The following is a 17927-nucleotide window of genomic DNA, read 5'->3' on the forward strand; positions in this document are numbered from 1 at the left end:
CAGAGGCAGAAGAGTCCACATTTGCGGCACCAGCGTCCACATATGACGTCTTTGCTCTGTTTGACTGAGTTAATTCACTCAAAAGAGGCCCCGAATATTCTGTTGTAACTCTTTTATGATGAAGCAATCTGAACCACAAAAATTACACCACATACCGTGATGTAAGGTAATTGAATGCATTACATGTGATGCTGGAAGTGATCTCAGTTCTCTGATGGACACATGAAGGGGTACACCTGGCACCTGGAAGATGCAAATGGAGGTTAAACTTTGCGACGGCTGTCCGGCACCTACCTCACCACTCCAACGCGACGATATCCTGGATTGCGAGAGAGAGATACAGAATATTAGGGGCCTCTTTCAAGTGAATCTCCCTGTAGTTTATACACCAAGTATTAATATACATATATCTATTTCTGACCATAATGACGTTTAAGTGGCCGTATCCGGGGAGATGCCAATACGGTATCAGTGTAACCCTAGTTGTAGGTGTGTTTTCAGGATTTTTTAAAGTAAGTACTGGGAAAAACACATCACTGTTGTTGGAAGAAAACCTTGTATGTCCATTTTTTATGTTTTCCAGCTTTTGACATGGTTTGAAAATACCTGTTGCCCTTTACATTGTATGTAAATTTTATGCTGAATAGACTAAGAGAAATGAATGAAAATGACTCAGAAAAATGTCTGGTTCCATTGACTTGCATTCAAAGTAAAGTAGGTTTTTTCCTTCTCCTGTAAAGTTATCATTTTGGAGATGCAAGGTTTTCGTAAACCGTTGTATCCATTTTAGTCGACCAGATTAGGTTGAAAAATGTTGTCTTGTGACTTGTACTTGATATAATTGGTATCTTATTCACTTCTGTTAGTCCTACTAGTAAAGCCATGTTGATGCTGTTCCTAACTCAAAAGCAGTTATGCCTGACTGCCAGAATCCTCCCAAATGGTAGCTATAGGGATTTTAAAAGAGCAAGAAAAAACATAGATAAATAGCAGCGGATATGGTGTTATATTGTGAGACCTTCCACCAGGTACAGGTTTACTGGGTGTCTGTAGATCCAGAGGGAGTCTATGGTTTGAACAGTCTCATAGTAATATTTGTCAGTGTCCCTCAAAATGGGAATTTAGTGGTGTGGTGAAATTCACATGGCAGTACGTCAGCTGAAAGCTGGAGCTCCAGTAATGTTATGCTGACTTTGTCTCATCTTCTCTTATACTGTTCTGGAATATTCTGGTGGGAGATTATTTCAACTTTTAACAGCCAATGCTTGATATTACATCAGAGCAACTCGGGAACTGTTCAGCAGTATTTAGTGTGTCTGGATGTTTGTACTTTCTTTTCCAGTGCATTGACACAAACCCTTTCACTTTCACTGTTGCAGATCTCCTCTAGTGGTTCTCAGTCCTCGGTTTCTGAGGGGAAGCAGTGTGGCCAGTCTGCTCTTTTCCAGCTCGCTGAGGTACAGAACAGATGGACAGACACTCACCGTCACATTGCCTGTACACTCACCGCTGACAGTGTCCAGTAATGAACACGTGCTAGACATGCAGCTGTATTTTCATGTGATTACTACTTAAGCACATTAGCAAAGCAGTCACACATTGACTGGTCGAGGTTCACAGCGGCGGATATGTTGGTGCATTTATTTCAGACTGAATTGTGGAAATGTTACGTAATCTGTCTATACACTGTTTTGATGGAAGTGCTGCCACCTGGTGGCCGTTGCTCATCACAACTGCAGCAGATGTTCTGCTTTGGAGATGGTCTGTTTAAGTGGTTCCCAGTCCTGTTCCTGGAGGATCCTCTGCACATGTTAGTGTTCATCTCCACCCAACACACCTGATCCAATTAATTAGCTCATTTACAAGCCTTTCATGGCTTGAAGTGGGTGTGATGGGAGTTTGGAAAACACTGAAATGTGCAGGGTTGGGGTTACTCCAGGACCATGGTTCAGAACCTGTGGTCTGTTTAATAGGGATGCACTGGAATTTCAACATGGTACTTGCGTTTTTTGGCTGTGAGAAGAAAGCGCTGACAAAGAAAGATTAAATAGGCCAAGAACTAAGAGCCATAAATTCAAAGACCTCAAAGATCTCAAGTCATTTCAGTGGTAATGAAAATGAGAAATAGTTATTTAAATCACTGTTTGTTCTTCACCTGCTGGTCAGTGTGAACATGTTCAAAAAGTTTGAGGAGCAGCATCAGATAAAAAAATAAACACGTTGGCCACGTGGTACTACTTCCCAGTTTTATTGATTGTTTTTTTGTTTGTTTGTTTGTTTATTTATTAAATACAAATTTTTTTGGTTTCAGTTTTAGGTCCAGTTTGTCATGAATTTGTTTCAGCCAAAGATTTTAGTTTCGGTGCACTACCACTGTTTAGTATTGCATAATTGAAGCTATATCTATGTACCCTAACTCGCGTGTGTGTGTGTGTATGTGTGTGTGTGTGTGTGTGTGTGTGTGTGTGTGTGTGTGTGTGTGTGTGTGTGTGTGTGTGTGTGTGTGTGTTAGATGTGTTTGGCCTCTGAGGCAGAGAAACTGGAGGCTCTCTCTTCACAGCCTGCTGTGGACTCGTCCTCCCTCTGTGCTCAACACAGCACTGCTGATGCAGCCCCCAACAACCCTGACCTGCCTCTTCCTACCCCGGCATCATCCTCCTCCTCCTCCTCCTCCTCTTCCACCCCTACTGACAGCACTGCCCCCACGCTCAGCCAGCTGGCAAAGAAGAAAAAAAAGAAGAAGCCGAAGGAAGGCAAGGACACGGAAAAGCCCGAGAAGAGCCCCGGCTCACCCAAAAAGACCTGCAAGAAACGCCCATCGTCCAGCTCAGACCTAGAGAGCTTGATGTACACTATCGAGGCGGTGGCTAAAGGGGCCTTTGGCTCGGAGGAGGCGGCCAAGAAACGACCTCGACCCTCAGACAGCGAGGATGGCACCAGCCCCGCAGACCAGCCTCCAGCAACCAAGAAGAAGACCAAACCCAAAGTAAAGAAACAGCTCAGGGCCAAGGAGGAGGCGATCGAGCAGGAGGAGCAGGGCAGCGGAGAGGACTGCAAGCCGCCACAGACGGAAATAGAAGCTGTTCCACTTCATGAGACGGAGGTGAAAACCGAGTGCAAGACGGAGATGGAGGTGAAGATGGAACTCCCGAACTGCCTGGAGGTCTCGGCTGAGCACAGCACCACACCACAGCCAGTCAGTTCTGAAGAGACAAGTCCCTTGAAGCAAGTGACGGCAGGCGAGGAGGATGCCCCACAGCCATCCAGAGAAGAGGACAAAGAACCAGAATCCAAGCAAGCAAAGCTAGAAGAGAGGGACAGTGACCCCAAACCTGAAGTGTGCGGATCCAGGAAGTCGGAACGCAGCTGTAAGGGAGCGCTGTATAAGACGCTGGTCTCTGAGGGGATGCTGACATCACTGCGGGCCAATGTGGACAGAGGTACTGGAGTATCTCATGACTCAGTGTGAACAGCTTTGAAAATATATGGATCCCACTTTACATTAAAGTGCCCCTAATAACTGTAGTTGCGCATGAATAACATGCAAGAACAGTGTAACTATTTGGTTTAGTCAGTGTTACAGATGGATTAGTGAACTACAGCCTGTAATTACGCGTGTATTCATTTGAGTTTTGTCTCATGTAAAATACACAAGTGTATATTTTTGATGCGCTACAGATCAGAAGTATTTTCCAGCAATTAAATGAAGTATGTTTTACATAACTGTGCCGTAACAAGGTGACCTAATCACATCACATTGATCAGTACCATTCTGTAATGACACTGTACAGTTACAACAGCTACACAAGAACTTTCCTGTGGTGTTAAATGTACACTTTAAAATAAGTGGGCAGTTCCTGTGTAGTTCTGTCGGTACTGTGTAATAATGAAGTGGTAGTATAGACATTGCTTTAGGGTGAATGTGACACACCATCACATTACAGAATGGTTCAAACATGGAAGTGGTTACATTGTCACAACACTAGCAGCACATGTCTATATTACCAGTCCATTTTAACACAACGCCTACATAGCAACTAAACAGGAACTGCCCACTTATTTTAACGTGTAACTTCACGCTACACTACAGGAAAGTTCCTGTGTCGTTGTTATGAATGTACAGTGTAATTACAGAATGGAATAACGCAATGATATGGTTAGGTTACTTGTTACAACGCAGTTACTACACAGTAGTTATGTAAAACATGAATCTAATGTTATGTAAACCATATTTCTTTTAACTGCTGGAAAAGACTTCTGATCTGTAGTGTATCAAAAGATACGCTTGTGTAATTACATGAGGCAACACTGAAGTGTCATGTATAATTACGCAGGTTGCAGTTGTGTAATCCTGCTGTAATATTGTCTAAATCATCAGTAATTACATTGTTTCATATGTAATAATATAGTAATAGCTGTGTAGTTATACATATTCTTGTGTACACAATTATTAGACACTTATAAAGTAGTAAGTAGGACCAGTGTATCTTTGGAGAAAGTCCTGGGTAATAGATATCACCTGTACCGGTATATCGGTGTTGGTATGTGACAGCAATGTTTTTTGCATTGGTAAAGTGATAGATAAAACATAAAACTTAAATAAAGAGCAAGTTTCTTTTTCTGAGATTTAGTTTTGGTCTGGTTAGTGTGGTGCTCATACTGTGTAAAACAAGCTTTTGTTAGACATTTAATAGCTGTACTCAGCGGGGGTCCTTCAACTTGATTAAATTGGTCATTTACTTTATTAACTTTACACATGCAAGTGTCTCTTGTACTGTGATGTATTTTGTAAAATATAGTGATTAAGATAATCCTTTATTAGTCCCACGATGGGGAAATTCTCAGTGTTTCAGCAGCAAAGGGACAGCAACGAAAAAAGAGAAGGAACAAGAAGAGATTAACAAGCAAAATTAACTTTAAGTACTAAAGTTTTTTACAGTTTGTTACGTGTTACTATATATATATATATATATATATATATATATATATATATATATATATATATATATATATATATATATATATATATGTATGTGTGTGTGTAAAACCAAAAATAAGATAAAAAAAAACTATCCTTCATAAAAAATAACAATTATTTATTATAAATAATAAATAAAATTAAAAATATAAAAGTTATTTTATTTATTTTTTATATTAACTTCAATTATTGAATAATGAATCAGATTGAATTGAGTGCTGAATTTGACCTATATAGTCCAGTTAAAGCACATTTCCCTGAGAGTTTGTATGAATATCTACTCTTTTCTGTGTCCTTCAGGAAAGAGAGGTTCGATGCGGGGTGCTGCGTCAGAACATGAAACAGGATGGACCGACGAAAGCTGTAGTTTTACTCAGCCAGCCGCCAGCAACCCCAAAAAGCTGAAGAAGTCCAAATCTAAAGATGAAACAGTGGCAGGGTGAGCTCTCATTCGCTCCCGTGGCTGTTTTCTTTATTGGTTTCAGTGAATGCTTTGTCCCCTCTTGCAACACCAAAGCTAAACAGTATAGAAATCCATCCCTACAAGGCAGAGGAGACAAAAATGTCTTCTTTTTTTACTCCTTTTGTTTGTGGCTGCAGAATGTCAAAATATCGTCTTAGTGTCTCTAATAACGACTCAGAATATTTACTCTATATATTTCATAGTAATGACTTTTCAAAATAATGGCTTGTTTTCTTGGGATTTTGAGATACTGTGTTCAAGCGATGAATTGATTATTAACATTTTGGAATCTGTATCATGAGAGAGTCATCGTTATTGTCACGTAGTAAGTCATTGTTATAAAATAACACATCAGTATTTTGAAAAAATTTGACAATATTCCCAGATATTATGTCATTATTTCAGGAAAATTATTTTGACGTAGCACGATCATGTTATTATGAGTCGTTATTCTGACACAGTAGTGCAGCATTTTGAAAAAATAAGTCATTATATTGACATAGCAAGTCTGTATTTTAGAGAATAGGTCATTATTCCGATAAAGTAATTCAATATTTTGAGAAAATAAGTCGTTCTTTTGACATAGTAAGTCAGTATTTTGGGAATAGGAATCATTATTTTGAAATAGTACAACCCCAATTCCAGTGAAGTTGGGACGTTGTGTAAAACATAAATAAAAACAGAATACGATGCAAATCCTTTTCAACCTATATTCAATTGAACACACTAGAAGGACAAGATATTTAATGTTCAAACAGATAAACTTTATTGTTTTTTGCAAATATTTACTCATTTTGAATTTGATGCCTGCAACACGTTCCAAAGAAGTTGGGACAGGGGCAACAAAAGACTGGGAAAGTTGAGGAATGCTCAAAAAACACCTGTTTGGAACATTCCACAGGTGAGAAGTTGGGACAGGGGCGTGTTTACCACCGTGTTACATCACCTTTCCTTTTAACAACACTCAATCAGCGTTTGGGAACTGAGGACGCTAATTGTTGAAGCTTTGTAGGTGGAATTCTTTCCCATTCTTGCTTGATGTACAAACTTCAGTTGCTCAACAGTCCGGGGTCTCCGTTGTCGTATTTTCAATGGGAGACAGGTCTGGACTGCAGGCAGGCCAGTCTAGTACCCGTACTCGAGGCTGTACTGTATATCCCTTTAAAGTTTATCAACAGGTTTTGAGATCAGCTTTGTTTTTTGTCTGCAGCAGTCTAGGAAAGCTGGAGGAGGAGTTTGAGAAGAAGTTTAACAGCCTGCCTCAGTACAGTCCCCTAACGTTTGACAAAAAAAGCACTGCGGTCACAAAAAGGAAGAAAGCCAACTCAGCCAGCCTTCCTGAAACTCCTACGCCGAGCAAGGGTGAGCACTTTGGACCGCTTTAGATCACTTCCTCCTGGAGCATCCACTCATTGCCTGTTTTGTTCATGGCGACAGGAAATGCTCACCTCCATAGTAGAGCACGTCATGGCAATCATCTAACATAGCATGCTGTCTTCCTCTTTTCTGTTTTATTTACCATCAGGTCCATCCCCATCTCAGAAAAAGACTTTATTCCACAAGATTGTTAGCAAGTACAAGCACAAAAAGGACAAGCCGGGTACCTCGGACAAAGGTGACGCAGAGAAAGCATGTGCTGTGTGACTTTGGCTTAATTCACTTGATCTGTCTTCTGAGTGAATGAGCGTGTGTGTGTGTGTGTGTGTATGTGTGTGTGTGTGTGTGTGTGCGTGAATGTGTGTGAAAGTGGGCGTAGGCAAATAGGCCACAGATGAGGTGTTGTTTATCAGTGGTTAAGACTTAAAAGTCTCAGAGCTTTGTGTTGCAAAGAAAATCTAGGTCACCCAAAAAGTGTCACACTGATGCACGAACACTTCAGAAACGCAGCATTGTAGCAGTGTTACTGAGCCTGGTAGGCCATTACTAAACCTTCCCTGATAGCATCTCCAGTAATGGTACATCTGCCTGTCTTTTTTCTGTCATTTGCAGCCATAGCTCAGCCTGAACAGGTGGCCGTCGAGGCGGGTCACACAGTGAAGCTGGACGCTGCTTGTGCATCTCTCTCTCCTGAAGCCCGCAAGGCAGGTGATGTACCTGTGGGCAGCCAGAAGAGAAAAGCCAGAAAGAGTAAGATCACTCACCTGGTGCGCACAGCTGACGGACGACTGTCACCGGCAGAGGGTGAGTCGTCATCCTCCCTTTCAGACAGTGGCAGGCGTGTGGGGAAAAACACCCCAGTGGTGTCTGTGCAGACATGCATGGGTTGAGTTGATTTCTATGAACATGAATAAGAATTTCTTGAAATGGCTTATTTTCTCAGGACTTTGAGATACTTGGTCAAAATAATGAGTTGTTAAATCTCAAGACATTTTTCAGGTTTATAAGTCATTATTACGAGATTCTAGGTCATTTTTTGACATAGTGAGTCATTATTTTAATATAGCAACTCAGTATTTTCAGAAAATAAGTAATTATTTGGATGTAGTCCACTGTATGGCCAAAAGTATGTTGACAACCTTCCTGATTGAGTTTAGGTGTTTCAGCCACACCTGTCACTAACAGGTGTATAAACTCAAGCAAACAGCAGCACAATCACCATAGACAAACATTAGAATGGGTTGTGGCCTTCACAGAGCCCTGAACATCTAAGGGATGAATTTGAGCGCTGATTGTAAGCCAGGCCTTCTCCTACCAACATCAGTCTCTGACCTCAGAATGCTCTTTTCACTGAATGGCCACGATTTCCCATGGACGCGTTCCGAAATCATGTAGAAAAGGAGAGTGGAGGCTGTTTTAGCCGCAAAGAGAGAGCCAGCTTCATATTAATATCTATGTGTCATGCGCCCGTCCCCCGGGCCCCAGTGATGGCCACGACACTATGGTTTTGAAATGAGATGCAACAAGGGGCTGGAGGTGTAAGTCGTGGGCTGGAGGTTAGGGATCCAGCCTCGTGACTGGAATGTCGCCGGTTCGATCCCCAGAGCCGACAGCACATGACTGAGGTGTCCTTGAGCAAGACACCTAACCCCCAACTGCTCCCCGGGCGCTGCGGATTGGGCTGCCCACCGCTCTGGGCAAGTGTGCTCACTGCCCCCTAGTGTGTGTGTGTGTGTGTGCTCACTCGTGTGTATGTGGTGTTTCACTTCACAGATGGGTTAAATGTGGAGGTGAAATTTCCCCGTTGTGACTAATAAGTGTCTCTTAATCTTAATCTTAATCAAGCTCACATAGGTGTGATGGTGAGGAGTACTTGACCTTTTGGCATTATTTGTCAATATTGTCAATAATTTAAGGAAACAAGTCATTATTCTGATGTAGTAATTCAGTATTTAGAGAAATGTGTCATTACTCAGACATAGTATTTTTTAATAATTATCAATAATTTTTTTTTGATTTCTAGATTAATTTATTATACTAGATTAATACTAAACATATTTGTATTTTGAAAGCCTCCCCTTTACCCCCTTTACCCTCCCCTTCCCACCCCAACTGTGTCGGTACTACATACATGGCCTTAATCCAGTGTAGTACAAAGCTTTGTATCATTTAAAATAAATAAATGAGTAAATAATAATTATAAATATTAATAAATGACCAAGCAAACACACTGCAGTGAATATTTCAGCACAGATAACCATAGTAAGTAAATTAAATAAAATGACAAAAACTAAATAAATAAATAAAAATATAAAAATAATAACAACAACAAAGGAGGGGGGGGGGGTCACACCACGATAATCATCTTTAAGAGTTCTGTATAAATCTTAAATACACTTCTACATGGCTTATCCATTTAAATGATTTTTCATGTGCGGCTACTTTGCCCATCTCAGCAACCTGTTCTTGAAATCAGACATAGTAATTTAATAATTTGAGTAAATAAGTTCTTACTTTTGAGATAGTAAGTCAATATTCTGAAAAAATAAATCTTTGTTTATATATTTTATAAAATATTTTATAAAATATTTTGACATACTGCTGTCAGGAAAAGAGACCGGCATTAATGGGCTTCCACAGAGCCGAGACTGGAGTGTGATATTGAAATTATTATTATTATTAGTGCAAAGTAATATTGCAGTGTTTTGTTTCTTGATGTAAATGAGCAAACAGTTTTAAACAGGCCTGACGACATCTTTGGTATGCAGCACTGAATTCCCTGTCATTGTTTTTTTTTCATTGCGTGATGATGTTCTTAATGTATTCCAAGTCAAATAATGTATTTGAAAGGTATTTTGTAAAATATTTTGTTCCTTTTTTTAGTACGTTTCTACAGACATGTTCTACGTGCTGAATGTGGCTTTGTGTTCTTGCAGCGGATAAAGCCAAGGAGCTCACCCAGGATCAGGATGAAAAGCCATTAACTCAAGAGACGATATGCAACAAGGAGAGCTGCTATACTGACCCCAGACCAGCAGAGGCAGACGGTGCGGAAGCGTCGGGCAGCCTGCCGGCCTTCTTCAGCCTGGCCGCCCTTGCCGAGGTCGCAGCCATGGAGAACGTGCATAGGTATCCATACATAGATGAGGGCTGCACAGTATGGATAACATACCATATAGGGATAACATCGCTATGTATTGGGATGGAACAAACAGAACAGAAAGACATGAACAGTAGCTTTTAATTGCCTGTTTTTAGAATACCAGTAGGCCACAGTGGTGGCTCTTACTGAGTTAACTGTTGCCAGTCTTTTGTAAAGAGAGTTTTTGGGGAGTAAATCTCAGAAAATAATTAAATTTACAGCACTGTGTGAAAGTTTTAGGCATCTAAGCAAATGTTTAACCAGTTTCCCTCAGCAGGGAGTTTATCACAATATACATTAGAATAAAGTCGTATTCATAATTCAGATAAACAGAAAAACAATAAAATGCAACAAGAATTTCTTGGGTCCATATTTTTCCTTGACTCCTTCACAGCCGCCACAGAGACTCGTTAATATCATCAATTACATCATGAGCTCAATGTACTGAGCTCTGATTGGTCAAACCAGGAGCTGCTTTTTAACTACATATAATACTGGGCTTCCTCGAGGAGCGGCTTGGAGATGGGTAAACAAACTTTATATATATATATAATTATTAATTAATAATCTGTCAATTTAGTTTGTTCAAATATTAACACTTTTCTCAGCAAATAAACACAAACTACACAAATAAATAGATTTTGAAAATGTGTCTTGGGTGCTTAAGACTTTCGCACAGTGCTGTAAATTAATAAATAAGTAAAACAATGCAAGTGACCACACTGGGCACAGCGTGGCTGGATGATGGTACACAGCTCTGACCCAAACAGGCGACTTTTGTGAATCAGTATTAGGTGATTAGTAGCCAAATGTGCTAGAAGGTTCGGTGCATGTCACTTCATTCAGAATGAGCGAGTAGTGAAAGAAGATCTTCACTGTTTTACTGTGTCGTGGTCAGCAATGCTGTGCTTGCTCTGTGTTTGGTAATCGCTTGTGTGATTTTAGTACTGTGTGGTTTCTACTGGTGCTGTGAAGTTCTTGCATGAAGAAAAAGCTCGAGTGTTTCAGGGAGCGTTGATAGTGGTTTGTTCCTTAAATCAGTGGTTTAAAAGTACAGTCACATGCATAAGTTTGCATGTTGAATAACTTTTTGATTTTCTGTAACAGCGTGAAGAAAGATTCACACGTCCTCTACAGCAGGGGTTCTCAACCTCTAGTTATTAAATAGAGAACGTATTGGCCCACAGAAAATCTAAGGTTTTTATAAATAAAATGTTTTTTCTTTATTTAAGTTCTGACACAAGAAAACCTGAGCGTCAGGATCAGACAAGGATCAGATTGTCCATTTAAGTTCAATATATCACAAACATTGTAATGAAACCCTGAAAGATTGGTTTGGCAGGTAGTTATATAATCTTACTTGTTGTTAAGTTATTAAGTAAATGAAGTTTCACTTCTGTTTACTGACTTAAAAATTCCGTTACTGGCCCACGGCTAACACTGCCTGCCCGTAAGTCTTGGCCCGTAGCCCACTGGGTGCATCACGGCCCACTCGTGGTCTGCAGCCCAGCAGTTGAGAAGCCCAGTTCTACAGGCAGCACTTTTTTCCTACATATTTCAGTGCACAACTTCTCTTTATTTGCGAGTTTAACATGTTAGGAAAAAAGAAAACGCTTTTCTGTTAAATTCAGCAAATAAACAGTCATTGTGCATTAAAATGTGTAGAAGTGTGTTCTCTATAGAGGATGTTAACTTATTAAAACTTAAAAAGTCAACAAAACGTGTCATTTGACCAGGGCTGCCCAAAATAGTGAATAGTGAGGTAACTATTTGATCATTCCATCACTAGCATGAGGGCATCATTGCCCTAACACACATTTACAGCTACAAAAACACAAATACAAAAATTCTGAAGCTCATCCAGCATGTCTGTGTGTTTGTGTGTGCTTTCAGAGGCCAGCGTGGTGAAGGCCAGGTGAAGGAGATGGCTCCTCAGACGGCTGTGCTGATATCCTGCGCGGACCAGTGAAGGCTCAACCTGGTCTGGACCAGCCCTGGTCTGGGATGGTCTGGAAGTGGACTTATTGGGGCAAATCGCTTTGTTCTGGGGATTGAGGGAGAGAGAGAAAGGAAGAAAGGGAGAGCGACACCAGTGAGCGGGTTACTCAGAGGTGACCAGGAAGAGGAAGAAGAAGAGGAGGAAGGCGCTTTTCTCTAACGGAAGATTATTCCACATGTATGCAGAGCAGTGGAGGGGGCAGGCTGGTGCCAAGCCCCAGACAAGCCAGGCATGCTTCCTCCACTTGTTTCCAGAAGTGCGCACACACCATCTCGAAGGACCTGGCTACACTTTGCAAAGCCAAGCTGTGCGAACTGGAAAAGGATCCAGGAGAAAACGCTCTCTCTACTACACGTCTTTTTTCTGGCTCAACTTTTCTGCATATAAAAAAAAAAAAATCTCACTGTCTCTCTGTCTCTCTCTCTGTCTCTGTCTCTTTCTCTGTCTCTCTCTCTCTGTCTCTCTCTCTCTCTCTCTCTCTCTGTCTCTCTCTCTCTCTCTCTCTCTCTGTTAGAGGAAAATCTTGTGGCTTCCTGTTCTCCTTCCTGCCCGGAACTAAGCGCACACGCACAGTGTGTTTACGTGTGTGTGTATCTAATATTGCTCAATAGCCCCCCCGCCCATACCTCACAGCCAGCCTGCTTTTACGCCCAAGTTTCGAGTCCCTCTCAGCGCAGGCTTCACCTTGACAATACACACTTTTAATGCCTAGATGCCTCTTTCTGTCCAAGGAACTTTTCAGCGGTGCGTCAGGCCCCGTGCAGCAGGCATACACGAGCCCGTCAGGGTCCCCCTGGTGTCATGGGGCGCCCGGGCAGCCGGAGGGAACGGCCTGATGCAAGGCTGAGAGAGACTGGATGTGGGATTGTGAGCGGCACTCTGTGATCCAAAGCAAACAGAGTTACTGAGTGACTGAATACTGACCTGGTCAGAAGCCATCCTCTTTCCTTTTTTTCGCTATAACGGCACCCTGTTACTGTACTGGGCACCCTTCCACTCTTCACGTGCACAGCTATAGAGATGAATTGATTTTTTTAGAGCAGTATACTTGAATGATATAATGCATTTTATGTCAATACTTGACCTTCCTTGCAGTGCGTATGGGTGAGCGAGTGTGTTTTGCGTGTGTGTGCGCGCACACACGTGTGGTGGGTGTGTGTAGCGTCTCAATAGCTAATCCAAAAGAGTGCTACTAGTTTCCTAAGGTAGTTTCGTAACAGACACTGCACTAATTTTTAGCTATAGTAGGTGAGTCTTTTAGGCAATGTTTATCATCATTTTTTTGTAAATGTTTGTTTTTTTTTTTTTTTTTCCCCTCAGCTTTACCGATTTTCCACTTACATTTCCTGGCCACGAAGGCGTCCATTCATTTTGTTGCACCTTCCTCTCTGCCATGTGTTAGCTGAAGCAGAACGGACTTTCTCTCCTAGCCAAAGTTCTGCCTTCCTGCTGCTTCTGTTCATTCCTGTGTGGGAGAGAAGTAAGAGAGGAGAGACGGAAGAAAGAGTGTAGGAATGGCTCTCTTTCTCTCTCACACACACAACCCTTAAACTCATCAGTGCCCGCAGCATCTTGCGCGGCTCATCAGCCGGTGCATCTGCGTTGACGCTTGTTTTGTTTTTGTTTTTTGTTTTTTCCCGTTCGTTTGGTGGTCACAATTAGCTTGGTCCAGTCGCGGAGATGCTCAGCATCGTGTTGGCTCTTGTGAAATGAGAGAAGCCTGAAACCTTTCATTTCCAGAGAGCCCAGCTCTCAGTCTAAATGAAGGAAGGCTCCAAGCCAGGCTGAAAACACGCCACTAGGCGTCTGCGATGTCAACCGTTGCGCTTTTTACTAACAAAGTTGATGGACACTTTTTTTTTTTTCTTTTTTTTTGCCCCATCACCTACATTTTCCTCCAATGATGTCTGTGAATTTCTAAATTTGTAAGTAATAAGTTTTTTTAAAGAAAAAAAAAACTATAGTATACTGTATTTGAACCTTTTTATCCCTTAATTGTGTTGTGTGCTTAAGGGCGTGGTTTTGCTGGCCTTTTTTCTCTTTGTAATAATGTTTAGTTGTAAACCTCGCCATGAGGTCCTCTCTACTGGATGAAGACTATTGTCAGAAGCTCAAATACAAATATATATATATATGTCTATATATATAAATATATATACCTATGCTTACCTGTTAAGCCGATGAGCACTGAGAAATAATGCACCGCTTCTAGAGGAATAGTCCCTGCTTTTGGGAGTGCACACGTGAGGCAACCTGCATTGCCACGTTCGGCTAGTGTCTAATGAGCACAGTAAGGTGTGTGTGTGCGTGCGTGTGTGTGTGTGTGTGTGTGTGTGTGTCTGCGAGAGTCTGAATGTCTCCCTGTTCTTCACACATGTGAGCATTAGCTCAAAGCCAAGGGATTTCACCTCATTGTATTCGAACAGAACGTTTGACAGGCTTGAACTGTGGCGTTCTGAAATTGCTGAGGGGAACGTCGCTCTGCTCAGATCGACTTATCGGCCCGCTCAGTCAGGACCTGATCGCTTCTGTTACCTCTGTGATTTTATGAAGTTTTGTGGTTAGACCTCTGCCACACCTCGCTCTGAAACGTTCAAACGTTATTGCTTTGGATTGAGATTGTCATTAAGTATAGCTTAATAAGGTAAACGATTCGATTCGGACTCTTCTAATTAGACATTCTACTCTAATCGTTTAGAGAAAATTCTCCCTCTGACCAGTATTCCCACGAGGAGGTGCTGCTCGATCCTTGGGGCAGGTCCAAACGATTTCTGGAAGTCGGCCAATCAAGTTTTTCTCAGCAAAAACGTCTTCCCGAGTGTTCTGCGCGCACCCAGCGATGCGACAAATACGTTCTTCCCAGCAGATGAAAGCGATAGGGAGAAAGCGTACATGATGAACTGTACTGTACAAGGGTTATTTTTTCCAAACAGTTGCCAAAGAAAAGGGAACGCTGTCTCTTTTAAAGAAATTCGGTGGTGCGGAAAGCCAGACAGACCGGGTGAGCTGAGTCTAGTCAGCGTGTCTTCAGGTTTTCAGATAATAAATGCATTATATTAGCACAACTAATTCTATATTTCTGATGGATTTCCTCAGCCTCTTCCTGCAGTTTTGGCATGGTGTACAGAGCGGTTTTTAAATGCCTATTTTAGAGAAACGATATTTGCACCTTAAACCCAAACCAAAATGCCACATTCTGAATGAATCCCCACCTCTCCCAACACCTGCATCCCTCATGAAATTCGCTCTTATTAGCCCTCCTCTATCTATGAGGGAAGTTATCCCATTGAAAAACTGTCATTATACAATAATGCCTTGAATGATGATACGCATATCCTTTGCATGACGCATAGATGAGGTTTGGTCCCATTCCCATTTCCATTTAAATGTCATTCCCCTCTCTTTTTTCTATATAACTGTAGAAGATGCCTCTATGAATCTCAAGTTCCTATATTAGCTATGAAGCTTATGGTATAATACCCTTTTGTGCTAGAATTGTCTCTTGAATGTAATGGATTTTGTACCTGTATTTTTCTAATTCCGATTCCAGTCTTTCTGTACGGGATGGCTTTGTATGGAGGAGTTTTCGGGCTGCTTCCAACAGCGAAATAGTTTCTAATAATTTCCAGTCATCATTAGGAGATCAGACCAGATCCCGAGCTCCGTAGAGAGCCTCATAGCCTCATCACCACGTCGCCTCTCTGGTCAAACACTTAGAACAGTAGGAACATGATCCCATCCCCATAATCAGACGTCCAGTCAATCACCTTCGCTGAAGAAATAGTGAAACCAGGGAAATCAACTGCAGCAATCACAAAGTTGCCAAACCTTCTTACAAGCTTTGTTGTTGTTTTTGCTTTCTGTCTTTCCAACTGCGTCTCGGTCTTAAGAACCTGGATTATGCACCCATTTGAAACGGCAACACCTTTCGTCTGCTCTACATGAGAATGTACGTCCGTTGGCTTTTTTGAAGGGTTACTCCTCTGTCTCCCCTTAAGAGTTTGTACAATGTGTGCTTGACCTGATTAGTGTCACTCGTACTGTATGATGCCATGCTTGGAACTTGATTGTTACAGCCCAGTTGTTGATGCAGCCTTGCCTTACTGAAACCCTGCGTAGAAAGGGGTCCCTTCGCCATTGCCCTTCTCAATGAGTCCTACGTCATAACACTGTCTGCTGACGCAAATATTATTCCTTTAACACGTATTAAAGTAACATATACATACACCTCCCTGTCCCGTCTGCTCTCTCATTTTGTCTGATTCTGTCAAAAAGTTTTGTTTTTTTTTAATCAGTTTACACTTCAGCTGTATAAAATCAATGCAGAGAAAGAAGCAGTAGGGCTGAGCTGTGTCGTCATTGTTAAAGACCACGGTGACCTCACCACATCTTTTCTCCTCCATTGCTGCGGCTGCTGATTACGTTAACTTCTGCGATGTTTTAAGTCACGTTGGCTGAATTTCTGCCGTTCTGCAGAAACGTCCACTTTTCTGTCTCTCCATGGGTGTCACCGGTGTTACCAATGGTCATTGTAGTGACACGTGAGAGGAGATTTTAACACCGGAGACGTTTTTAATGAACAATGCATTTTACAAAACGGCTGCTGCAGAGCATCAAACCGCATGCTGTCAATCATGGAACATCCACAAAAATATGTCATTTAATCCATTTCTATTTTTCACAATGACCTGAGAATAAAGTCGGTCACACCAGTGACTTCAGCTAGAAGCATCATATGGAATCATGAGCGGACACAGCGGACTCACCGTGAGCTTTTCTTCATAGATCCTCAGAAAACGGGTAAAAAGGTAGTCAAGTGATGTCATCAGTGTGACTTATTACAAAATAAGAGATTTTTAGTTACACAGTAACACCAGTGACCCCACGACTCCTGGGGAACTTTCTTTATATATTTTATATTTATTTGACATTTGTTTTCTTTGTGATTTGAATCATATTTCATAGTTGTGTACAGATTATTGCAGTTAAAATTGCAGAATTTTTGCAGTTAAAATTGCAGTATTTCAGAAACTGCTGAGCTGCTGGGATTTTCACGCACAACCATCTCTAGGGTTTACAGAGAACGGTCCGAAAAAGAGGAAATATCCAGTGAGCGGTCAGTTGTGTGGACGAAAATGCCTTGTTGATGTGAGAGGTCAGAGGAGAACGGGCAGACTGGGTCCAGATGATAGAAAGCCAACAGGAACTCAAATAACCAAACAAAATCTCTGAGGAACGTTCCCAGCACCTTGTTGAAAGTGTGCCACGAAGAATTAAGGCAGTTCTGAAGGAAAAAGGGGGTCCAACCTTTTACTAGCGTACCTAATAAAATGGCCAGTGTGTGTATTTGTAAATGCTAGGGACAAGAAAATGTACGTTTGCGTAGAATGACCCAGAGTCGTTTCTCACAATTTGAGAGCACAAAACACGGCCAGAAGATACCAGTGAAAATAGAGGGCATCTTTGGGGTGGGAGACAGCAGTGACAGGTCACATGACTCCTAGAAAAGCTCGCAAATGTGGGTGACTACATAACATGTAGATGTAACAGATGTTACAGGCAGTGATGCTGGTGTTTATAACTGTTCAATGATCAGGATCACCCCCCCCCCCCCCCCCCCCCCCCCCCACCAGCTGTGGATGACATTTCAATCCTGATTCTTCAAGTCAACGGTGAACATCTTAAATTCTTAATATTTTCTTGTATGTGCACTGTACATCTAAAAGTTTGTAGCCACCTGCTCGTTCAGCATCTGTACTGTATTTAGGGGTCAGACAATGACACAAGACCGTGTACGACGTTTGGAGCTGATTCAGGCCCTCTTCATTTCCAGCAAGTCTTATTGTGCAGCACGTGAGCATCAATAGCCAGAGCTGTGTGGAGCTGCTCTGTTCTCATGAGGGTTTGAGTCCAGAGCAGATCAGCTTCACCTGGTCCAGAGGATCTGAGCAGCTTCTTCACCAGAACA

At 41.7% G+C, this 17927-nt stretch overlaps 1 protein-coding gene across 7 annotated transcripts in view; it reads left to right on the forward strand.

Annotated features, from left to right (window-relative positions):
- LOC108423793 (BBX high mobility group box domain containing) overlaps positions 1-16186 on the forward strand; it is a 51566-nt gene extending 35380 nt beyond the window's left edge. For 5 of the 7 annotated variants that reach the window (XM_017691364.2, XM_017691367.2, XM_017691366.2 and 2 more), the window contains 8 exons: positions 1380-1457; positions 2513-3440; positions 5279-5417; positions 6652-6803; positions 6967-7056; positions 7431-7622; positions 9755-9947; positions 11854-16186. In XM_017691364.2, the coding sequence (XP_017546853.2) occupies positions 1380-1457; positions 2513-3440; positions 5279-5417; positions 6652-6803; positions 6967-7056; positions 7431-7622; positions 9755-9947; positions 11854-11929 (1848 nt within the window). In that variant the 3' untranslated portion in view covers positions 11930-16186. The remainder of the gene's footprint in view (positions 1-1379; positions 1458-2512; positions 3441-5278; positions 5418-6651; positions 6804-6966; positions 7057-7430; positions 7623-9754; positions 9948-11853) is intronic. The other 2 variants (XM_017691368.2, XM_017691369.2) reach the window with 2 other exon arrangements.
- Positions 16187-17927: the final 1741 nt, after the last annotated feature.

The sequence above is a fragment of the Pygocentrus nattereri genome, chromosome 18, assembly GCF_015220715.1.
Source record: "Pygocentrus nattereri isolate fPygNat1 chromosome 18, fPygNat1.pri, whole genome shotgun sequence".
NCBI lineage: Eukaryota > Metazoa > Chordata > Actinopteri > Characiformes > Serrasalmidae > Pygocentrus > Pygocentrus nattereri.